Source organism: Diorhabda sublineata, chromosome 3, assembly GCF_026230105.1.
Source record: "Diorhabda sublineata isolate icDioSubl1.1 chromosome 3, icDioSubl1.1, whole genome shotgun sequence".
In the NCBI taxonomy this organism is placed as follows: Eukaryota; Metazoa; Arthropoda; class Insecta; order Coleoptera; family Chrysomelidae; genus Diorhabda; species Diorhabda sublineata.
Genome location: NC_079476.1, coordinates 19,786,744 through 19,813,888, shown reverse-complemented (window position 1 = coordinate 19,813,888; position 27,145 = coordinate 19,786,744). Strand labels below are relative to the sequence as shown.

The window sequence follows — 27,145 nt, the reverse complement described above, 5'->3', positions numbered from 1 at the left end:
CAGAATCAACTGTAATGTTGATCCGATTTTAAGCGCTACATTAGTTAAAAACGGAAAATGGAGTTAAATATCCCATATCAAAACGCAAATGAATTTAAATGTTTTCGTCCTCAGGATTATCCTACTCGGTCAACGGAACACAAAATATTTATTTATAATTTTTAAAAGCATATTCATGAATAGATATCATAGAACATGGTGGGAAAACATAATAGTAGGTTGAAACCTATTGGGAAAGGAGGAGAATAATGAAAATTAAAGGAAGAATAATTCACGTCGATATGAGGTCGGGAAAGGAAAGGGGTGAGTTTTTAAAAATAAAAAAACGGTTTATCTCGAATTCCGGCAAAACTACAAGTCTTATGGAAAAAAGTTGAATTGCAAAGGTGTAGGTAATAAGGAGATCTACAACTTTTGTATTCACACTTTTTTCACATAATCTCAAAATTTGTATGAAAAATTAAAAAACCAGTTTTTGGTTTTTTATTTTTATCTTTTACAAAAAACATTTTTATCATAAAATTTTGTGAAAACGTTTTTATCTCCTGCAAACAGTGTAATAAAAAAAGTCATTGAGACTAAGGTTCGTTGAAATATCTATTTCCTTATGGTATAAAAAAATATTACCATCCCAGAAAAGGCAAAAATAAGGATGAAAAAATTTCCTTCAGAATTTTTTTTTTTAATTATTATGAACAATTTTTAGGTATTCATTAAAATTTTAGACTGTTGTTTATCAATGTAATATAGAATCTCACGTTTTTCTTGTAATTAGAGTGGACAAATCAATAAATAACTAAAAATTGTACGTAATGATTAAAAAAAATTCGGATACGTGTTTCTTTCGTCTTATTTTTTGCATTTTCTGAGAAAATTTACTATGGTGATGGTAATATTTTATATACCTTCAGGAAGTAGAGATTTCAATGAATAACAATCTCACCGATTTTTAAAAAAACATGATATTTTGATTGGACAATTTTCGATTGAAAATTAGGCTATTTTTTCGATAAAAATAAGGTTTAAAAATAAATATTTAGTATCAAATGAATGAATGAAAAATAAATAATCAAGAGCCCGATTTTTTTAATTTTTCTCATAAATTTTGGGGTTATGTGAAAAAAGTGTGGATACAAAAGCCGTAGATCTTATTACCCACAATTTTCTATATGACTTTTTTCCTTAGAACTTGTAGTTTTGCCATAAATCGAAATAAACCGTTTTTTATCCTTAAAAACTCACTCCCTTTCCCTTCCTGACCTCACATCGCCCATAAATTATTTTTCCTTCTATTTTTATCATATTCTCCTTCTTTTGCAATCAGTTTCATACTACTATTCTACTAATTCTTTTACAGTGATAGATATCATATATACTTGAAGATAAAAATCTTCAAGTATTTCTCGTCAGCGTTTAAATATTTATTTTTGCGATTCACCACAATTTTATATAACATTTTTAAGACTACTCCATCCGATAGTTTGGGATAGATCTTTTTTTAACACACTTTATTCAACTCATTCCGATAGATATTCATTAAGAACATGAAAACGGTGGAAAAATCAAATAATAGCAATTGCTTTACTTGAACCTTTACTAACTGTTAAATATCAATAATTATATTAACTATGATTACATCTATGAATTTTCCACTCGACGATTTGTAACAAAAATGTATTGATGGTCGCGTGGTTAGGTCGTTGCCTTGCAGTAAAACGGTTGCGGGTTCAAAACTGACTGGGAAATGTGCAATTGCGCATTTTTGTCATTCTAACTTGGTACAATTAGTATTTAAGAATGGTTTGAATGATAAATACCAATGATGACAAAATTGAAAAAGTATATTGTAAATATATAAGCACAGAAAGTTGTTGGCCATAATCCGTTATTGTGTGAGGTTGAAATTCATTATCATGAAAATCTAGCGTGTGTAGTGATAGAGTTAGAATTATTGAAAAATGATTGTAATTACTAAAAATAGAGTGCGGATAAACATAGTAGTTTTATAAAGTGTCAGCGTTTTTTATGAGGTAATGAATTGAGCCACTGCGGGATGAAGAATTTTGGAAATATGTTATCATCAGGGAGTAAATGATCGAATGTATGTAAATATAATTTGGAGCAATCTAATGCAATAATTATCAACACGGAGTGGAATACCCACACAATCAGTAAATTGATTAAATCAATCTGAAAAATGTTAATCCCTCAGCATAATTATCTAAGTTTAGTTCTTTTATTTATCGATTGAGTCAATACGAAGTCTGCTGGATCAGCTAGTGTCAGAATAAAAATGAAATAATCTAATTGCAGGAAGAATTAAAACACTGGGAAAATAGTTTTTCACTAATCATTCTTATTAACTTGAGCATTAATACTTTAAAGGTAATTTTTACTAATGATCAGTCATTTGATTGTTGAATTTACTCAAGAATGTTTTATTGGAAATTCTTTTAATTTGTTATAAGTGTGGTTTTTTCCGTAAAAAGAATCATTCCCAAGATTTATAACGATTTATTTTCCAACGATAATTAACAGAAGTAATATTGATTGTTACTTCCATATAAACCCACCTGGTGCCTGATACGGTACGTAATCATGTGTTAATTAACATTATCATCTTGATTCTCATCACTCAGTAAATAAAAATATTGATATAAATGTTAAGATTATTCTGAAATTATTCTCGTAATATTTCTAGGCTCTTTTTTGAATGTTTGTCACGATAAACTTTATATAGTATTACAACACAACTGCGGTGTTATGTATTATTATTTGTAGCAAATCGTATCCAAAATTCCTCGATTAACGGACTCGTTTTCGCTTTTAAACTGCATATACCCCTTGTAAATCAAGAGTTACTAGATTATCATCATGAACCGATATTGTGTGCTGGATCAAATTCGTGACTTGCACAATATGCGGAATCTTATGTTTATTAATCTTTCAGAAAGAATTTTTTATTATTGTTTCACATCACTGAATTGTATAATCTATATTTTCTCCATATTAATCTCATCCTCTTAATCTCTACAGTCTCAAGACCTGAAATATTTGAATTCCACCTGAAAAACTGTCAGTTTGTTGCATAGAAATATTCGATGCTGCTTGTTTGGTACTCATTATTTGTTGTGAAGCTATAAATCCATGTTATAAACTAAATCAATACTATAGTAGAACTAATTATTATGTTTTCTATACCCACTAGAGTTTAAATTGAAAAAAAAAGAAAAAAGAAAAGCTGAACCTAATTAGTACAATATGGAGCTAATTCTTTTTTGACAAAACCTCACTGTTTGCTATAGAATAGAATAGAATAAAATAATTGAGTCGTTATGGCATATTTTCCAAGAAATGCAGCTTTCTAGGAAAACGTAGTGTTGTAAATTTAATGATTTGAACATAAAATAAAATGTCTAACTATCAATCATAATTTTACGGTAGCCTTCATAATAAATCAGCTACTTACATGCCAGACCAGTAAATATTAAATAAACCAAATTTTATTTCTAGTATAATTATAAGAAAATTTCCTGCGTATTTCCACTAAGAAATGACCGAATTCAAGATTGGTAACAACTTTGAACTCAAGAGTATTACCACACAGCGATGTTCTAGTTGGTTTTCAAGAGATCTGAAAAACCAGTTCTCAATGATGCTGCTACCCAAGACAAACAAATCTTTTCTGTGTTTTACATGACATAAGAAGCAAATTGTAAAAAAGTTTTTTATGAAAAAATCGGGTCGATGTGTGGTGAATATAATATATAATAAACTAACATTTGATTGGTCTCATTTTGCTCTAGTCTCTAATCATATTTCCAATAAAAACTATTAAATGAATATCAATGTTATAATGAATCATTTTGAACTATTATTTATTATACTTTACACGTCCTATATAAGCACTTAGTGGTTATCAGTTTATACAGGGTGATTTATAAGTGTAATAAAGTTCAGTGCCACTTTTGTTCTTTGAGATATCAATTCGAAAATATGCTGTGCCATATCAAAGTTAATATTTTTTTAAATGAAACATTTCTTATTAGAAATTGTGGTGTTTTCTACGGTGTATTTAAAAAATTATTACCAATTTTCCATAGAAATCTTAACAAATTCAATACCCTGTACAATGTGAGGGAAATTCAAAAATGAAGATCTGTTACGGCCGAAGCATTCGAATAGTAGTGAAAATTCTGGAAAATTATACATTTCGATTCAATTAATATTGATGAATAAATAATTTTAAAAATTTTTACTACTATTCTAATGCTTTGGGCGCAACAGATCTTCATTCTTGAATTTGTCTTACATTGTACAGGGTATTGAACTTGTTACGATTTCTATGAAAAATTGGTTATAACTTCTAAATACCCCGTATTGTAATGAGGAAGTCAAGTTGATTCCAAAAATGCAACAAAATATAGGATGTTTTATTTAAAAAACGTAACTTTGATATGGCACAGCATTCTGGATGGTATATAATTTTAAAATATGATTACTAATCAAGAATCAAGAGACAAAGAAGGCAATGAACTTTATCACACTAATCAATCACCCTGTATTTCAAGTGTAAATCCCAATAGCAACAACTCGGAACTTTTGATTACTTATGTGTTCATTTACGGATAATTAATTAATCAAGAATTGTTTTGTCTTGAAATTTCGTATGAATTATTAAATTTCTGTAACTCAGAATACAACATTCAAAATGACACTTGATATAAACATAGATTTGTTAATTTTTGTATCTATTTAATTGTTTTTTGAAATTGAAATACGTCAAATTAAGGAGAGGTACGGCTAGATTATGAATGAAGTTGAATTTTTATAGTCCTAGATGATGAATACATACGTATTCGAAACCTCGGAATGTATAATGGAAAAGTACACTCTGGTATTTGATTGCCACAATTATATATTTAACATTAAATATATAGATTCATATAATTTGAAAATTAGTTCTATATTAAATAAACGAGAATTTCGGTGATATTTTTCATATAACTTTTAAAAAAATGACCATACTTATGTCTGATTGCTTTGTGTTTTCCCTAACAGAAAGTCATGGGCTTACGAAAACAAACTGTCATCGTCAATATTTCCAAAATTTAATAGTATATAAATTGATAATTTTTTTCACCGAGTCCTACACTACTTTTCAAAATTAGCCGAAAATCTCTTGAATTCCACTAAGGAATATTTTCAGGACACCTTAGAATCACAATTGAACCACATCATACTATTTATTTCAAGACAGACTCAAAAACTTTATGCTTCTATAACACGTCAGATGTTGGCACATGAAAAGTGCATGGTTATTAAAGATGTATTTAAAACATCAAACTAGACTGTTAAACAACACTGAATATTTCATAATTCTATTGAAATAAAGGTGTTCGAACTGAAAATTTCAAGGAAAAATCACCATAAACTCATTTAAGTATACAATGATCTATAAATATTCGCTAGAATCGTTTTAAACTAAATATATATTTGCATTAAAATAGCAGAGAAATCGTGGTTATCTGTGAATTCAAATTTCTAATAATACAAGTTGTTTAATATAAAATATAAGCACGTGTACGGTACGTTAATCAACACGTGCTACGAAAAACTAATTCATAATACTATATACATTTACATGCCTTCCAACTAGTAAACATATTCATTTTTGAATTTTTGAAAATACTCAATACACCAAAAAATCTATTTTTGGAAACAATTTCAGATTAAGACTAGCGGCGAGAAGGTAAATTCAAAATAAAACTGTATTTTGATGAGCAAATTGAATTAATTCAATACTCATACAATTTCAAAATTTTGTAAACAGTCTCGCAAAAATCAGTTCCCTCGCTAATGATCTTGTTTTTTACATAAGTGGGCGAAGATATTGTCCATAACCTTAGTACCTAGTACTGAGATTTGTTTATCGAAAAAAATAATCAAAAATTACTGGAAAAGAATAATTCACTAATGTCACTTAAATACGCTTCTTCATAATTGATTTATAAAAATAATCATATGAATCAGATGGGTGCATAAATGTATTATTATGTACACAAAATGTTATTATAGAAATTAAAATAGAAAATCTTAAACCTGACATAGATCTGTAATTAAAAAAATCGTTGCTAAACACATTAAAAAAGAAACATTTCACTCATTTAAATACACACCACTATTTTTTACCTGTCTTAACTCAGCAAGTTCCATTTTTTATCTCAATACCAAGGTCGAATTACACAATAACCGAAAAAGTGAGGTTAAATCATGTTTTGATTAACATCCGGAAAAAAGCAAATAGAGTAGCTTGAGTTTACTAATGTGATGCCAAATGTTTTGTCTCTAGTTCATCATATTGAGACCACCAGTGTTGCCAATATTTATCGTTTAATTTATTTTTACTGAGTAAAGTTTAAAGCGATAACAAAATAACAACATATAAGTACTCGTAAAACTTCACAATTCTAATGAAATTTTTTCATTTTAATATTTTTTCTAGAATAACCATTCTTCTATTTGTCCTGTTTGTTGATCTCTTTAAACCTGGTCTTAATTTCCACATTTCAAATGTTCAACTCTCATTTTATCAAAATATGTAACGATTTGCGTTTTTTATATAGAGGTTAAATGAAAAATTCATTTGCGTAAAGTCAGGACTTATTTGCTTGATATGTCGGACTCGGAATAATTTGCAAGATCAACTAAAAAACCTTCTTTGTCTCCGGACACAATTTTCTCTCTGGAACCGTCACTAGGTGTTACCCCCCGGGGGAGAATCTATCTAAACAACCCTTCTCTCAATTTCTTCATTCCTACTTTTAACTGCAAAGTTATACTAGCACCATGCTGGTGACCATATTCCCAGGCGTTATAATTTCTAGGGGTGCGGCTTCCCAGGTACCGAAGCACCATTTACTCCTTCACAGCTTGTGCATTCTGGGGAATCTATGAATGTATTTTCTGAAGTATCTATATCCAGAGAACATAAGTGTAATGTAGTAATTGCCAACGAGACCTGTTTTTCTGTCTACAAATTGTTAACGATTTTTTGACAATAAAACATTTCTCTCTCTCTCTGTCGTCGCTCCTTAGTTCTGGAGAGCTCAGTTTGGTCGACCTTCTCTGCTGGTAAAAAAATCTTTCTTCCGCTAGGAGTCTGATGAGAATCATTCTTGCGATGAAACATGCTGCGTCCTCAGAAACTGAGCCAAAGCACTCACCCGATAGACAAGTGATGGCAGCTCCACCTGTGATCACAGATGTAATCACTGGCGATGATAGCGCACGTCTTCTCTGAATCTCATATATTGGACATAACAGTGAAAAGACACTACACGTACTGCTTTGTGATCCGCATATTGAGACACCCGTTTTCAAAAAGGAAACAGTGGGGTTGAGATTTGATTGGTAGTTATGGAAATTAAGAAAAGACTTATCACTAATAACCCACGCGCTGCATCGTCAATTTGCGTCAATACATTAAAACTTGTGGATTACAAAACTACGTGCTGTGCTGCGACATTTCACACTTGCTATACGTGTCCCAATTTACGCCTTCCCTAACTCTTGTGTGTGTATGTGTGTTTAATAATTGATTGATCTTTCGATCCGTAGACTTCCTTCTCCCCTATGTATTAAAGCTGATACTTAAAACTAGTCCTTTCTCTGAACTACTACTACTACTCGAAAAAGTACCATTACACACGAATTGCATACAATATTTTTTTACTAGTGAAAATTTTATCGAAATACAAGTTCAATGGTAATTTCCTTTACGCACTACTTCGTGAAGTAAGTTTTACTAAGGAAACTTTTAAAGTAATCAAATAGCTGTCAATTTAATTTTCTGATTTGATTTGAAAATTTTGAACTTAGTGGTTGATTAGGAATTATTTTCAATACTATAAAGTAAAATACGTCTTTACTCCACCGGAATTAGTAGAAGTACCCAAAGTAGATTCACAAAAATTATTGTCAGCTAAATCGAGGAAAATTTACAAAACCGCGTATTCAATATTTATGGATTGGAAGATGAAAAAAACATGCAGGTCTTTCTCGAAGACTTATTTTTCGAAAATGGCATAACAACAAAAGCCATCAACAGTGTGGTTGAATTATTAATTTACTAAAAGTATGTATCGATCCAATCATACGTTTCAAAATATTTCGAGTTAATTCCATTTCCGAAATAAAATGGGAAAGGTTACAAGCCCAAGAAATCTGCGATTTTTACAAATACACAAATTAGTGATTTTTTCAATAATACTCCCGATGAAGATCAAGGTTGATGTATTTGGAATTGCAGGTACATTAGATGATATTGAAGATGAGGATTAGGACGTTATTAATTGTAAAACTTATGGAAACAAAGAATGATGTAAACGGGAGATTTGTAGTTACTGAGAAATATGTAAAATTTTACCAAATGTAAGTACATAGCTCTTCGACAAGAAGCAGAAAAGAACCTGCCACCTGTTTTATGCATATCAGGATGGAAAATATATCACTCTGTGAAAATAGTCAGTTTTATAAGGCTCCCGAAACAGTGGCTAATTTTCTTCTTTAAAATGCTAACTCATTAATCTCGAAGATCGTCTGCTACACTTTTAGTTGAAACTAAGGGAAACTTGACGACACCAAAGAAGATAGCGATTGGAAGTCATCAACGATAGCTGAAGGGTATGTTGAGGAATCGATAGCAGACAAGACAAGATTAGAACGTGTGTTGTTACCTGTCAACAGAGATAAAATATCAAATTGTTTTCCCGTCACAGAAAAATAGTTATTTTCCTAACAAGTGCGGAAAGTGATACTTTCCCGCACGCGACTGCAGTTGTCCCGAACGACGCGGAGCAGAGTTCCGGCAAGCGGTCAAGTGCGGGAAAGACACTTTACGCATGTGTTAGGAACATTATTTTTTCTACGGCCATATGTACAAAAAAGTATACCAACCCATTTTTCAAAAATTATTTTATTCCAACAAACATAACAATATAAAAAACTGTAACTATAAACTACTAATTATTATAAATATTAATATTGAAAGCACAATTTGTTGTATTCTGTAGACTAGTAAGAATTACCGGTCCAGGGGAATAATTTGGTTTCAACTGGAAGGTAGATGACGTCGATGAGGATTGCATCGGTTGCAGGTCGCATAAAGATGACGATGGCGTTGACGGCAACGGTTTTAAATCAGTTGGCAGGTAACAGCTCGGAGTTAGTTTCATTTGCAGCCTTCAAAATGGCTTCGAGGAGTACTTCCTCGGTTGATGATGAATTAATATTATTGCATCGGATTCGGTTTAATGTGGTGTGATTTAGAAGAAGATTGCACTTTTTCGGTCACTTCCAAGACGTTTTGAACAACTTTGACGTTTTAGTAACAATTACATGGTTATATAAAAAATATCTGTATTATTTTATATTTTCAAAAAATTAAAAATGCTACAAAAAGCTAGAAAAGGTTTAAATTTTGTTTGATGGACTATTTTGTAAATATTTATTTACCTGTAGTAACAATAGTTATAATCTCAGAAGTGAAAAACTATCTAATATGGTCAAAATGTGCATAATTTTACTTTCCCGCACTAGTGCGGGAAAGTGACACTTTTAAAACTAAAATGCGTGCAGGAAAGTGGGTTAAAACACACGGTCGTAGAAAAAAGTTTTTTTTTTATTTTGATAAACTCATTCTACATTCGCCACACCCACCTCTGGAAAAGGGATGGAAATAAAATATAAACTTTTCTTTTAGTTTTCTTGTTTATGCATATTTTGGAATAAAATGAGACATTCCAGAAGAAAATGTCAGCTACTGCTCGTACTTTAATTCATTTATTCACAATCAATCGTCTTTTTCCCAGTTATTTATTTTTCTAATATTTTTGAAGGTAAAACTAATACATTCTATGATACTCGACAACGCTGCACTATATCGTAAGCATATTCGATTAAACAATTTTGAACCATTCGAGTTGTCTTTCTAAAATTAAAGTTTAAAATGAACAGAATTGCGTGTCGGGATACGTCATTGGAAATCTATTTTGAAAAACGGAATGCACTGATTTCACATTGTAAGAATGATTTTATGTGATGAGTGATATACTTGAATAAGTCGCGTGATTTGGAAGATTCGTAAAACTTATTTATTTATGTTGGTGTCGCGCTTTTGGGATAATTTTGATGGTAAAATAGGTCAAGTATCAATTGTTATATCAAATGTAGCAATGACTCATTTAGAACACATGCCATCCATTGAAAGCAGAACCATGTTAATTTTTTCAGATTCTTACTATCAAGGGTTTTATTGGGAATTGACACTCAATGAGTGTTCCACTCTTCTCGTAACAAATTATAGTTCCGATTTATTGAAATAATTATTTCATACCTAATATTTTTTTTATTTTATAAACATAGAAAATATCAGTTTTGGATTGTGGAAAAATATATAGAAGTAAAAAAAATGAGGGACTGAATTCCTCAATTCACTATTTACACTAATAGCAATCGAATTAAAAAATATTTGTGGTTGAGGTTATGTTAATAAAGTGAAATGACGAGTATCAAAATTTAAAAAGTAGCCGTCGTATAAGTCGACACTAAAGATGGATAGTCAAGTTTATATTGAGCGGTTTCATTAGTTTCCCTGCAGAAAGGACTTCTTATGCTCTAAATTCGATTATACTAAATCCATTTTTTAGTATAATTTATGTCACTATGACCTATGAAATGGTCAAAGATGTAAAACTTATATTGAAATATTTGTCATACGCTTCAATGAACTGTGGGCATAAAAATTCCAAAATCTCAGTCAAAATTCTGTATTCGTTTGATACATTTTGTTAATGATAATGAACCCAGTCCTTACCTAGCTCTTTATCAAATATATAGCATCTTTTATTTCTGTACGCGGATCTTGACGTTCTGTGTACCTGCACCATAAATAGAGGTCCAGTTTAAAAGCATTTTTTAATATCGATTTTTACACAAGTTCTCAAAAAAACTTATGTTATAATAAAAGAAAAGAGAGAAAAAAATTCCAGTTATTTCTCTTTGATTTACAGTTTTGGATTAAGGAAAAATATGTAGATAAAAAACAAAAAAACAATTGTGGGACTGAATTTCTCAATTAACTATAGACAACATTAATTGCAATCAAGTAAGAAATTTTCAAAAACGGGCTCTGTTGCCGACGCCCTGCGTTCAGGACGACCGGTATCTGTAACAACTAACGAAAATATAGAAACAGTGACGCTGGAGTTAGTTGAACAGCCGCAGTGCGGCTATCGGGAGAGCTTCAAATATCCGATTTTTCTTTTCGATTAATGCTAAAACGCATGCACTATCGAGTTTATCGGCCGCGTCTCCTCCACGCACTTCACGAGGATGATATATTTTGATGTCTTCAAACAATAAAAACACTAATTTGGATTTAGAAACACAAACATATCAAAAAGTCTAAGAAATTGGAATATATATATATATATATATATATATATATATATATATATATATATGTATGTATATGAATTGGAACGAAGTCTTTACCAGCTAGATTATAGTCGTTTTCGTAGTGGGATTGTGGCAAAATGGAATCAATTTCTTTTGAAATATTCAAATTGAATTAATTCAAAATTAATATTTCTATCAATCATTAATTTGAATTGAATTTTGAAGTTGGTGAATGTAAGGTTTTTTAGACACTAAATATGATATTTTGATAAAGACAGAAAGTATTCAAAACGTCAAAACTTTTTATACACCCTACATTTATATTCATAGTCAATAACCCGCCGCTGCTTTGAACGTGGAATTCTGCTTAACACAATAAAAGATATTCATTCATGGCAAAAATGCCTTAGGGGACCGAAGTCGCTCTTTGGTGTTGCCGCAATCGACATATATTCCAGACAAGTTTCGACTTGTCTCTCGTACAAGTTGTTAAATTTGGCGACATATTCAATAAACGGTGTATACTTGAAAAGTTATTGCAATATGATTCCAGTTTTTGTTAAATATTTTTTAAGGTACAATTCGAAAAAAAAATACCTTATTTCATAAAATCTAATATCGTAGACTCAAATTATCAGAACTAATAACAGTAAATATAGTAATATAAGCTCTTAAACGGTATACAGAGTATACCATTTAACTGAACAACAAATATGTTACAGTTTAAGGCCGAGTAACTTTTTCTAGTGAAAATTTAGTTAAGACCTATATTTTGGGGAACTATTCTGGAGAGTGCCATTCGGGAGAGTCAGTCCCGATCGCCGTTCCATGGGGATAACACATTTTTCAGTTGTCCTATGAAAATTGGCAGATCGAATGGATAGTCAAAAAGGGTAAAAGGATACATCAAACATGTTTTAGAAACTATAAACTTTTATTATTTAGTTAAGCTTCATTTTGTAGAATGCTAATTAAAAAAAAAGTAATGGTAGATATCTAGTCGAGAAATTATGTCCCTAGGCTATTTCTATAAAATTTTTCATTTCAAATTCAATGGAAGTTATAAGAAGAGTACGTAAGAATGAAATTTCTCAATTCTAATTCTTGTCTTACTTTTCAATTTCATTACATGTTCAGTTAGCTCATATACTATTATTTTACGAGTATTATGATCATATTTGCATTACCTACATTTGCATTTGTATGTTCAGCTAGATTTTACCCTAAAATGAGGACAAACAGATATATTTTACACATAATATACAGGGTGCGGCAGCATAACTTCCTTTTTTAAAAAGTTCGCCATTTAGTCGGTAGATGTCGTAACGGAGTGCTAGTGGTCTCGTTCGAGAGGGGGGACTATAAAGTTTTGTCCCGGCACAGTTCAGTCGCCATCATGCGTTGGAACAGTGAGGAGCGTGCGTTTGCCGTTGAGGTTTACTTTTCGAGCGGATGTTCTGTGATCGCAACCCAGCGCGCCTTTCGGAATCGCTTTAATTTAGCCCCCTTGGCCCCTGTCCCGGACCGGAAATCAATTGTTACGTGGGTCACTACGTTCAGACAAACTGCAAGTGTGACAAGACGAAGAACTGGAGTCCCTCGGCCCATTAGATCACCGGAGAACATTGAGTTAGTTAGAACTTCAGTGTTGCGATCACCACGGCGTTCTGCGCGCAAACATGCGTCTGCCCTTGGACTTTCCGATCGTTCTGTGAGGAGAATACTTCATGATGATCTTCATTTTCATCCATACAAGATGGCAATTGTGCAGGAACTTTCTGAACGTGACTTCAATTCTCGGAGGAACGCGTGTGAGGTTTTTCTGGAAGTCGTTCCTGAGGACGCTATTGTTTTTTTTAGTGATGAAGCCCATTTTCATTTGTGTGGATCCGTAAACAAACAAAACATGCGCTACTGGGCTGATACCAATCCTCGACAATTGCATCAACGGCCTTTGCATTCACCTAAAGTCACAGTGTGGTGTGCAATTTACTCACGTGGAATTATTGGTCCCTGGTTCTTTGAGGAAAATGAAGTCACAGTGACAGTGAATTCGCACCGGTATGTAAACATGTTACAGGAATTTTTTTTCCCACGGCTAGATGAGTTGGACTTAGGGGACACTTGGTTCCAACAAGACGGAGCAACGGCACACACTTCAAGAACATCGATGGCTGTTTTGAGGGAACACTTCCCAGAGTGCCTTATCTCAATTAGGGGCGATTTGGAGTGGCCAGCCCGCTCTCCCGATTTGACCCCTTGTGATTATTTCCTATGGGGTTTTTTGAAATCCCGTGTGTATGTGAACCGTCCAAGGACCCTACAAGATTTGAAGACGAACATCCAGGAAGAAATTGCCAACATAACGCCTGCTATGCTGGCAAGAGTCATGACAAACGCCAGAAATCGGTTTACTCAGTGTATGGAGAATGGGGGACGTCACCTAACTGATTTGATCTTCAAAACTCAGTAAAACAAAACTTTATGTATGTGCCTGTATTATAAAAAACGAATAAAAATTTTCTGATTCATACAATAAGTTTTATTAACTTTTGAAAAAAGGAAGTTATGCTGCCGCACCCTGTATAAGCGCCGACATTTCTTAACGCGGCCCTGCATAATGTCTATAGGGTCATTTACTCTAGTGCAGAGTTTAACCTTCGTAACTAGCTTCAATGTCTGACAAGCTTTGTTTAACGAGTACTATGGTATATTTCCGCATATCGTGATGTAGAATCTGGTGCCCAGGGCGAGAAAATTATGAAAAATATCATAAGTATTTTTCGATTTTCAATTCCAGATTTCAAAAATGTTATTATTTTACAGAAAGCTAAAAAGAATACTGTTCTAAAGTTAAGACAAATTCCATTTTTTACCATTTTTTTATACGTCTTGGTGACAGAACAGAAAATCACACAATAACGGGGATAATTGATCAATTGATAGTTGATCAATTGGGGTTGAAGATTTTAATTAAAGGGAATTGTAGTTATAAACACTGAACGAAAATTTATCATAAATCAATTATTATATGCAACCCTATTCCGGATCTGTGGATAGAACAAAAATAATAAAAATCACGATGGAATAATAGGGGTTGATCGTGGAAAGGTAATCATAAAAATTTTAATCTATAAAATAAAAAAAAATTAAGGGGTGGACCACCCTTAACATATAGGGGTATGAAAAATAAATGTTGATCAATTATCAGACCCACCCGATATGCACACAAAATTTCATGAGAATCTGTCGAGCCGTTTCGGAGGAGTTTGGACACAAACAGAGCATTTTATATATTAAATATTTTTCTTTATTTATGAAATGGCGAGAGCGCATAACTTCTCCACCCACCATTTTATCTGTTTCTGATAGTAAGGCCGTTTCGAGTATTCGTCAGAATAAATTATCACCATTAAAAACATACTTCTAACAATAGAAAAAACTTTCCATATATCGATATAATAGAAAAGCTGTTGGTTTGCTTTGAAATGAAATATACCATCATTCATTAAGTCGTCTGACTGACACACAGATGGCGCTGCCATGGTCAAATCCATAAGACCTTTATGAAGTACCAACTTTCAAAAGACTATGTGTAAAATCTCATGACATTTTGATTAAAACCAGAAAAGTGACAGCCATTTAAGTGAAGACTTTTGTTATTTTCAAAACAAAGGATTCAAAACAATTTCGTGTGTTCATTTATCATTTTTTATTGAAGGAAAAAAATTCTATACAAACTCAGCAATGGCTTCAAAAGTGTCATCCGGACTCTGCTCCATCGAAAAGAACCATTTGTTATTGATTTGATGAATTTAAACGTTGTCGTACAGACACCGATGATGGTGAACGTTGTGGTCGTCCAATTGAGGTGGTAACTCCAGTCCACAAATTGTTTATATTTAATGGTAAATAGAAATTGCGTGACATAGCTTAGGTCGTGAAGATGTCAGAAGGCAAAGTGTTTACAATTATGAACATTTGACCATGAGATAACTTTTTTCAGAGTGGGTGCCGCGTTTACTCCCAGTCGACCCAAATCAATAACGTGTTGATGATTCAGAGCAGTGTCATAAATCAAATTTTTTGCTTCGATATATCACAATGGATGAAACATTATAATCCATGAATCCATTTATTTACTCCGGAATTAAAACGATCATCATCTGAGTGGACTACATCCAGGAACAACGTCCGAACCGTCCAAATGCACAACAGTTAGCTAGTGAGGTTATGGCTTCAGTATTTTGAGATGCACATGGAATATTGTTCATTGACTATTTCCAAAAGGGAGAGACAATCCATAGTGAATACTACATACTGTTGTTGGATTCGTTTGAATGCAAAAATCAAAGAAAAATGGCCTCATATGTTAAAGTAAAAAACACTTTACACTTTGAATTGCTTCCTCACCCACTGTATAGTCCAGATCTTACCCCCAGTGACTATTGGCTATTCGTTAATCTTAAAAAAATGCTCGCCAGTGAGAAATTCAACTCAAATGGAGAACGAAACTAAAGCCTATTTTGAGGTGGAGGACAAATCATGCAAGCGCGGCATCCAGAAGTCAGAGAATCGTTGGAATGATTGTTTTGCTCATGAAGGAGATTACATTGATGAATGAAATAGTTTTTGATAAACAAATGCGTTTTACTTAGCTCGTAGTGTACAGTATGAAATAAAAAAATTGATTGTGTTGGAATTGTGAAAATAGAATACGTTTCTATTCAGAAATTTAGTTGTTTCTTACCGTTCAATGGTTTAATTACAAACTCATACTTCCATTTGTTTATAAATCTTCACTAATTCAAGGAGGAGGAACATAATATATTCTTTTTTAGGCAAAGTATTTGTTTCTAATAATTTTTTCATATTAAGTTTGTTGTAAGTAATTTCAAGGTTTTGTACGTAGCTATATTTATGTTGAAATAAATTAATTTTTTACTTGAAGTATTTGTGCATAATTATGCAGTTTTTAAATTTTTTGTGCTTGTAAGTCACTCAATATATTCTGATAACTGCATTATCGCTAAATTGGACTTAAAATTGCGTGAACGTTCGAGATGTCTGTGTCATGAACGACATGTAGTTTGATTAAGAAATTAATTATTATTGTCTAGACCGACAAGTATGAACGTAATTTATGCAATCTTATGATCAGGAAGTGAAATTTTCCAATTAACTACTAGTTTTCTCATTATAATCTATAATATTATAACAGTCAAAACCACAAACTATAGTGGCAGTATCATGGTAACTTCTTGCTTTGCCTCTAGCAAATGATAAGTAGAGGTTTCAAATTGTCGTGGACGAGTAGCTTAATGCAGAGGAATAAATATTAAGATAAAATTTCGTTTTTAAACATTTTTAGCCATCAGCAACCTTTGTCATTAGAAAATATAGAATTTAAATTATCGCAGCCACATTTTATTTACAGATTGAATACAATAAATAAATAAATACTCTAGATTATCACTTTATATCCCGCATGCAGTTCATTAAACATTACATATTAGTTTCGTATCCACAATATAAATTATTATGTAAATTTTTACTTCATATTTAAAAAAAAATTAATCCGGAACAGGAAACGATTAATTATTATTGACGTTACAGGTGGTAAAATAAAATTTCCATTTTCTTTCCTTATTAACATAATTTTTCCTGACATCACTGTAAAGTTCCGAAAATATATAGATGTATGTTTTTAATAAATACTGCATTTAAAGTAGGTAATCGATTAGAATTTGCGTATTACACTTCTACACACTTCCGGAGTCTACGGAGGACATTCCAAGATTCTGCCTTGAAGCGTCACATTTCGTTCCTTGTGTTTCCTGGTATTGCATATACCAAGCTTTTAAGTAGGTCCATATTTTTTTCAAAAAAACCTGAATGGTCAGCGATCCTACTATTTCTCCAAAATGATTTCTCACGCATATTATGTGATATTCCTCTAACCGCAAAGATATGTGGTTCATGCACGATGGGGCCCCTCCTCTATTCCTAAATGTGTAAAAAATCATCTTAATAACATTTTTTCTAATAGGTGATTTGGTCGGGGAGGTCGATTTGCATGACCACCACGTTCCCCCGAAATTAATACAATGGATTAATTTTTGGGGGGAAATCTTGAGAGCTTGGTATACGCAACACCAGTAAACACAGAGAACGGAATAATCGATAGAATAAACTTCTATTGTCACGCTATAAGGCATAGTAATTTGAAATAAATCATTCCTCCTAGTCTAAGAATGTTCAAATTGTGAAATTACACAATGTGATTTTGAATGGTAATGTGTATTTGCAACATCTTGCATTCGTAATGAATTATGAATTAATTTATATTATAGCACATTTGACAAAAATATATCTACCATTCCAAACAATATATTTAATTACTAGTAGTTTACCTGAGTACCACCAAATACAAATCACATTATTTGCAGAAACGATTTAATAATCAGTTTTAAGTGTTTTCAATTTACTATTTCCAGATGTTAATTGATATCAGTATAAAGGAGTCATTGTTGTATGATTCCGTAGATTTATCAACATAAAAATAATAGATATTTGTTCAAAATTTACTATTACAAACAAAACATTATGCAACCTTATCCATTTTCAGATACTAACTAAATACTTTATATTATAAATTTTAACTTCAATAATAGCTGCTTTCCATTCACATTAAAATTCACGTTCCTTTTCAGTCTGACAAGTGAGAACTAACTGTGTTTTTACCAGCAATCTGCACAAGCTTGAGACCCTGAGTTTTGTCAAAATAAGCAATAAGTACACAATACTAAATTATTGATTGATGCAAACAATGATTGATGTAAATAATTATTTTAGTTTTGTCGTTTCTTTCGCTGCGAGTAACAGACAGTTGGATCACCAATGATAATGGTTGAAGTTGAAGTTTATGTGGTTATATTATATTATATAGAACCGCAAATGAAGAAGTTTTACGCAAAATGGAAACCCAAAGAGAATTATTGACTACCATAAAAGCCCGCAAATTAGAGAACTTCGGTCATGTAATGAGGGGACAACTATACGAATTCCAGACATTTATTACGCAGGGAAAGAGAGGTGTAAAACCAATTGTTCAGAGTAGCTGTAAATAAAATACAAATAGTCAAGATGGTCGTCCGAAGAAGAAGAAGATTGAGAACATTAACTTACATTACAAGTTCCTTTTATTCACTGAGCAGTGACGTCATTATGTGAGTATAAGATACTCACATAACTGAGTGTCTCAGTGCCCTTGATTGTAAATGGAAGCTAATAGCTACTGCAAATGAATTTCTATAAATTAACATCAACTTGAATCCCATGGAAAAATTTATTCCAATCATTCCAAACTGTTTGTATATTGGATAAGTTATGTACATTTTGGATTATCCAAATAATGTTACGTAATATCACACCAAACGAGAAAACGTTTGGGGTAAACCTTGTCTTCGTAAAGAAAATAAAACCTTTGCTTTTGAATTATCGATAACTGTTGATGAATAAAATTTGATCATAATCAAAAAATGCATTCAAATAAACCATTTAAACTAAATTTCCTAAGTTTCTAGAAATTAGTTTGTTATAACAATACAATTTTTTTGTAATACTCTGCTAGAATGTTCGAACTAAGCAGGTAGATACGTCGAGGCATTATTGAAATGAAATAATGAATATTCAATTTACTTTATTTGTAGTACAGTGAAGTCTCTTTATTTCGAAGCCAGCCTTTTTTATTTTTAAGCCAGTTTTTATTTCGTAGCCCATCAATACTACACCCTCTGATAGGTGATGAACCACGTCATTTTACTGAAACCCTATACGTCGAATTATTGGAGCACCATATCTCGAAATGAAGACGTTAATTGTAAACTCTGGAATAAAGAAAAATAAGAATCCTCATAATCTTATACAGAAAAGATACTGTGGATTTCCTGTCAAACCCAAAACATTTTGAAGAGAACTTTGAACCGCATTTCGAAGTAGATTTTTATCAAGGAAGGTATAGAGTTCAAAGGTTATGCGATATGATAACGGGTGGGCCAGAAAGGCGTATGCTTTTACAAACTCTCTTGCATTTGAACGTTATGAGAGGGTGCTGCGCGGGAGGTGGGGATGAGTAGCTCGGTTCTCGGAAATTTAGTCGCGATGGATCACTTCCAAGATCAACAAGAACAGAGGCAATCTGTCACTGTAAATTCTGAACGATACATATCCATGTCAAGAGATTTTTTCTTTCCTCAACTGCAACAATTTGAAGCCTATAATCGACATGGTTTCAACCAGATGGCGCGACATGTCATACTTCTAATGCCTCTTTGGCAGTCGTGAACCAGATGTTTGCTGAGAAGCTGATATCTCGCCGAGGTGAAATTGCATGGCCGCCTAGGAGTCCGGACCTACCACCACCGGATTTTTTCATGTGGGGATACCTGAAAAGTAAAGTCTACTCCAATGACTCAGCCACGCTTAATCAGTTGAAGACTAACATACGAGAATAAATAGCAGCTATTCCCCGTGCAATGTGCCAGCGAGTTTTTACCAATTTGAGATCTACATTCGACGAATGTTTACAGCACGTTGGTGCACACCTGGATGATGTTCTTTTTAAGAAATGAATTTCCCAGATGTATATTTCGAATAAAATAAAAAATTATATGTGGATTATATTTAGTTTTTTTATTATTACTTTTTTAAATTCGCAAAACTTTCTGGTCCACCCTGTAGTGTAGCTATGACATGACTTAAAGAAACTGTTGAAAACCAATCTCCGCCGTTACTTCAACTACTAAAAAGACCAAAAATTAAATTATATAATATAATATATAATAAGATTCACATATTTCTAATAATATTAGCATGTTGATTATTTGTGAGCAAATACCAATTCTGGCTATTCCATTATTGTCCATGAGAAAAAGTTTTGGAAATTATTCTATAACAGAATAGCTCTAGAGGGCGAATAAGGTTTCACAGAGGAGTTATGCTGTCAGGTGTTTATTAAAAGATAAGAAATAAAACTATTCAACCCGTCTACTACAAATTAATATTGATAAATAAAGAGTAAATCTTAAAATATTATTCACTAAAATTTCTGACGTTACGCCACTGGAAGTGTTAAAAGCATGTGGTGGGTTACTGAGAGCCTATAAGAACTAGTGGAAATTTCCATCGATAAATTGTTGGTTGGCATGCTTCTTAAAAAACTTGTTGAACATAATGATAGGCTAACGTCGCCGTCGTCCAGGGATGGACTAAGGTACTCAATACGTTAATCTTCTGAAGAATTTAATTCCATATCTTAAGCAATACAAAGCAAATGGTTGTATTTATATTGTAAGATCCTTCGCTTTTCAGATAAAATATTAAACATTGTTAATTATAATAGATCATCCTGTCCGTCGAAGTTAAAATAATAGGATAAGATAGCTATATCTGAAACAACAATAATTATACATGCTATTTATTGAAAGTAGTACTGGATCGTTTATCTGAGAAAAAATGAATCAGGATTTCAATAAACGAAATGTGAATTTACCACAGGAGGCTAGGGACCAGATAGAAATCAAAGCTGTGGGTAAATCAGTGCCTAAAAAGAATAAGGGTTTGTAATTTTTTAGATGCTCTAGGTAATATTTACAGTAACTAGTTCATAAAGGATGAAACAGTTAACAATTCTTATGAAGCAATTTAATATAAATTGGGAGAATGCAGAGAGAATTTGACAAAGAAAAAAGTTCTTCTGTACCAGAACAATGTATAATTTTCATGGCAAAAACCATAAATCAGGCTGGATGTAGCCTCGAGGAACATTTTTTGTTTTCAAACCTGAAGAAACGGTTCAGTGAAAAGATTTGATCCCAATGGGTAATGTCTAAAGAGCTAATAGGAAAGTACATTGAAAAATAGTGAGTGTTTATCCAAAAAACTGTTTTTCATTAAAAAATTCATGGATCTATTTATCTGTCCTCGTAGCATTCATTAATAAAATAAAAGTAATTTGGAAATCTACATTCTTCTTTTATGCGGCTTCTCATTTACTTTTTAATTTAATTTAATTCGAACCCCTTCGAAATTTTCAATGGAACATCTATGTTTTCTAAATTTGTTTATAAATACCTACTTAGCGTAATTTCTTCTAAGAAATTACGAATGTCAACATTTTTTGTGATTGCATCATTACTCGTCATATTGCCTCATATCATTTGTTGTAACAATGTGTTAGACGCCAGCATGAAAATCAACTTCACCTAATGAAAATTACGTAATAACATATTTACAATGATTTTCCAAACTGGACAAAGCTGAAAATTTGTAGTCATATTCATAGTTCAACAATTTGGTTATAAAATATGATAAAATTTTATTTTATTTTTAATGCAAAACAAACCGAAGCCAGTTTTTGCTCTATTGCTAATATATTGAAATTTATTATATTGTTCTGTTTATTTAAGAATCGGTGTCGTATCTGAGAAAAATATTTGTAGGCTGCTCTAATCTATTGTTAACAAAATTTAGAGCTGAAGGTGGAGCCAATTTTAAATTTATATTTAAATCTATGTAGGTCTACAAAGATTTCGTTGTAGAAGGAGGCAAAATTACAGCCCCTGGTTCGACAGAATTCCATTTGTTAAGGGACGAACAAGAGTTCAGCCTGTTTCTACAGTTGTAATTTCATATGGAAAATATGAAATTGGATTGCATATTTTTATCGTTTCAGATTAATAAAAAATGTCAATTATAAATTGTATCAACTAAATTGTAATTAGGGCTCATTCCGTTAAGCCTTTCATTATTAATTTGTTTATTTGGTTTAAGTGACGTTTTTCATGATAGATTGTTCCAATGGACAAAAAAGAAATGAAAAATTTTTTCATATAGGGGTTATTTCGGGAACTCGAGACAGGGTATTGAACATTTACATCTCTTTGGTACTTATTATTCTAATAACGCGAATAATTTTGCAGAGTAGTATATTGGAAGCCGAACAAATTGTTTTGTTTTAGTTCTTTTTTCTTCCTTCTTCTTAGTACAACGGGCCTTTCCACAGGTTTCATAAGATTTGATCTTGAAGATGATGGCCTACCATATTGTAGTAGCCAAAGGAACTAAGGAATCCAAAAAACTCTTCCAATTATTTTCTTGCCGTCCATCCATATATATGATCCAAGTTGTCACCACTTGGTTGTATATCTGTCCACATCGTAAAGGCTGATAGATCCACGCCTCCTAGTCATTTCTTTCATTAGAAAGTACTGTGACATATTTAGTGTCCTTCCAACAAACTGCACAAGTACTGATTGCACGAATTTTGGTATGTTTTTTCCTTTTAATTATTGATGTACCAACTGCTGCTAATAAGATATCAATCTCTCGAATGGTTATTGCTAAATTTAGGGCAACATCTTCTCTTGGAGTTGTACTTTGATTTCTACCTGCATTAACACCGAAATATAAGTTCAAGTCATATGGGGAAGCTATTGTTAATGGCTACTTCTTTTTTTGAACTTAGACATAGCCTCATTGATACTTTGGAAAGTTCTCTCTCTTCTTGCTGCAAGAAAAGTGTGCTTCAAACACGAAAGCACTTCTTGCCAGTTACCAAGTAATCTATTGGGAGACCAATATTGATGTTGTGCAGGAACTTATTTAATTTATTTAATGACATAATGAAAAAGCACGCAATTATTATCATTATTTCGTACTGATAAGTTTTCTCGATAGATTGTTTTCAGCGATCCACTAAAAAAGGCTTTTAGGGAACAATTAAAAAAAACATCAAGCTCGAAAGTTCACCTATCAAGATTTGCCAGAACTGTACTAGGTTGCTCGGCTTGGATATGAAATTTCGAAAAAAAAATTGTTGTCTACAACTATCCATTGATTCAACTTTATCATAGTGATATTTGGAATTAATGTATTGTGATTTTCTTTGGAAGATTCTGATGAACTATCAGTGGACGACAAATTTTCATAGAGTTCAAATTTCGTTTGCATTTTTCTTCTTTTGCATAATCTGTACCGCTATCAACGATGTCAGAAATATTTTCAGTCAACTCCATAAATTCCTTGTTGTACAATGATTTTCAGAATTTCACTCTGAACTGGGACATATATGAACCACTGGGATAGAAAAGATTAATGAAATTAACAATTAAATAAATAACATCAAATATCTCGCTTGGTAATCCGGTCAATTTAGATATTTGAAGTTACATAAATTCCCATTGAACATAGAATTTTAATGTTTTCCATCATTTCCGTGTATGGAAAAATTTTTATTCAAGGTCAAATTTCAAAAAAATAAGTTTTCGAGATTATCAGCAAAACGGTAAGTTTTATCATAAAAATACCTTGTAATACTTGTAAAAGTTGCCGTATTTAATGGTTTCCTCAATATATTTTCAGCAATAAACTTTTCTTACAATATTGAAATCAAGACTTGTTGAGAGTATTTGTAATAAATTTCTGATCCAATTATTATAGCCATTAAATACGACAGTAAATCTGAAACATTTACAACTTATTGAATCGTTAAATCTCAGAAACGGTGGCTCGTAGTGAAAACATTATTAATACATTTTTTGTAGATAATTTTATGATCTACAATTTTTGTCTGAGGTATTTTCATGATAAAACTTACCGTTAATCGCGAAAAACTCATTTTTTCCGTACAAGGAAATGATGGGGAACATTCAAATTTTATTTTCAATTGTATTTTAAACAATTTTACTGATTTTCAGCTTGATGGGAATTTATGTAGCTTCACTCTTATTTTTTGGTCTAATGTGACCGGACTATGGTTTAAAAGTCGTCAACGGTTAGAATGTGACACTACTACGTCTTTTTGGTGCTTTTTTGCTTTTAATGTTTGTTATTTGGTAATATTTTCATTTGATATACTTCCATTCTTGGAATGTTATCGGCAATACCCTTATTTATGGTATAAGTCCCGTTTAGAATATAAGAATAGAAATAAACGGGATCAAGCGGAAGAAGCGCTTTTAAAATTTTCAAATTGGAAAACTTGAAAGAATTGAGAACAAAAATCAGAACGATTAGAGGCACATACAACAATGAGTTTCGAAATGTTAAAAAATCAAAAACAACTAGATATGGTGTTGATGAAATTGATAAGCCTGAGCTCCACTGGTATAATTTTGCTCACGCCTTTCTTTCCAAAAACTATGGGTTTTGAGATACATTAAATGTATTCATTTAATTTTACCATTACATTCTTAGTGCGAAGTATTATCAAGGACTATCTATTAATAAAAAATAAGTGTGCGCTCGGCGAACACAGATGTTACATTAACTTTTAAACACTGGTAAAATAATTGAGCATATTATATATTCTAGTCGTCAGACGACATGCCGTATGCAAACTATTTTTAGATTACGAAACAGAAACCGGTTGAAACCAGTTATCCGCCGTCTAGTGTAGTCTTATCTCATTTATACTTATTACTCGTGACGACAATAAACCATTTGCGTTGTTACTTTAAGTGAACACACACTAAGAATGTTTAACGGGATCGAATGTATCTAATTGCATATTAAAAACAAACAAGTACAATGCTATTCAATAAAAATATTTTTTTTAAATCGGTAGGAATGACTCCACGGAGTTCTTTGTCACCTACCCAACCCAGTAAAGAAATGCCTTTATCATGTGATCGTATTTAGTTGTCTTTGTTTTCGTTTAATGTACTGATTGGTCTTTTCTTCAGATTTTCTTTACTTAGGTTTATCTAAGTTGAAATGAGTACGTTCGTGAGCATACCAACAAAACATCCAGTACCAAGGTGCGATAAAAATATGCTCGTGTGCAAATTTAACAATTTTTTTATTTACAGTTTTACTGTGAGGTTTATAGAATCAGTTATACCAAAAAGTACAGAGTTACAATTTATTCCATCTGTATCAAATCAACATTCGTCGATTAGTCTTATTTTGGAAAGTGATTTAGTTGTGATGTCATGAAGACTAAAAAATGGAAAAGCATTTATCAAGCCCTTGTCATTGTTTCAAGTAATTAAAGAAGAAGAACTAGAGTAAATGTCATTCAAGCAAAACATTGATGATTTACAAAATTCCTACAAAATGTCTTCACTAATAGCAAAGTCGGGAAACTCACACAATTGCGGAGGTTCTGAACAATATACTATACATGCCCATTCACAAAATGGTACCTAAGAAACGACTAATACACCAGTACCATGGAAATGGTTTAGAAAAAAATTACACGTGAAGAGCAAATGAGAATTTCCCCGCAAAAAAAAGATTTTGAATACTGTTCAACAAATTTTAATAATGTAACAAGAAAGAAAAACGTCATTAGTAAATGACGTTCTGTAGAAAATGGTTTAGGTCTTTTTTGAGGAGACATCCAGAGTTGTCTTTAAGATAAGCTGGGGCTTAAGACCATCAAAGAGAATACTTACAAAAATTATTCTGTGAACTTGAAGGATATTTAAAACGACAGAATGTTTCTGATATTTTGAAACATCGATAGAATATGCAATGGTGATGAGTAAAGTTTCTCTATGTGAAAACATTTATAAGAGATTGAAAAAGGTAACAAAAACGAAACAATTATAATGTTGATAGTTTTTTCTGCAAATGCGTGGTTTTTCACTAAGAATATTAAATGTTGTCGGAAGAAAATACGAAAATCTTCCAGTGAACTTATGCGGTAATTAATTACGGATTGGTAACCATTGGGCATAAGCCGCCCCTGTCCTTCAGATCTTATTATAGATTATTTATTCGGTCAAAGTACATGGTTATACATATGGATGGATATATAGACGATGTCGATAATGCATCGGACGAATTTGAGGAATAAAATTGGACAGAAATTTAAATATCGTTCTTCCAGTTTTTTCTTAATTAGCATAATTTTTTCTATTTTCCTTGTATGATAAGCATTATTTTGAAGGGTTGATAACGGATTATTGATTTTCAGGATTTTTGTTTTTATTAAAAGTAATTTATTGTTAATTATAAATACATTTTTTCTCTTTCCTATAATCGGTTTCCAAGCATACTATACTATACTAGTGTGAAGTAGTTAAAATATTATTACTTTTCCATTCTATTTTGTCAAATAACAAAACCCGTATTTATTTAAATTACAAAATACTTGATTTGCACTTAATTAATAAAGTTATTTTCGCCATCTATCAAAATTATAAAGTACCACTATAACTTCAAAAAGAATTACTATTCAACTGCGTTCCTATTAAACCCAAGTTTATAGTTCTGTATCTGCCAGATAGGTGACAGCACAAATGTACAAAGAATTATTATTTTAAATGTGCTTCTATTAAACTTAAGTCTATAGTTTTCTACCTGCAAGTTAGGTGACAGCACAAATGTACAAAGATTTACTATTTTAATTGCGCTCCTATTAAATCCAAGTTCTATATTTATGAGATAGGTGGCAGCACAAGTTTATACCAAAATATTTGTGTAATTATATTCAAATATAAAAACGTTCAAAAATCGTTTATATTCTCAGATAATAAACAATATGAAAATTAATGTTTTGTTATTGTTGCGTTACTGCATGAAAATACATGAAAAATATCTTTTAAACTATGGTAAAGTAGAAAATGTCGATATATTATTATCAAATTAATTCGATTTCAGCCTCAGCAGTGTAGTG

At 31.9% G+C, this 27,145-nt stretch overlaps 1 protein-coding gene across 2 annotated transcripts in view; it reads right to left on the bottom strand.

Moving 5' to 3' along the window:
* LOC130441022 (proton-coupled amino acid transporter-like protein pathetic) overlaps window positions 1-27,145 on the bottom strand; it is a 126,236-nt gene that overhangs the window by 95,672 nt on the left and 3,419 nt on the right. The window contains exon 1 of one of the 2 annotated variants that reach the window (XM_056774474.1): window positions 6,193-6,332. The exons of the other annotated variant lie outside the window; for it this stretch is intronic. Coding sequence (XP_056630452.1) covers window positions 6,193-6,216 — 24 coding nt within the window. The 5' untranslated portion in view covers window positions 6,217-6,332. Of the gene's footprint in view, window positions 1-6,192; window positions 6,333-27,145 lie in introns of those variants that run through there. 2 annotated transcript variants of the gene reach the window in all.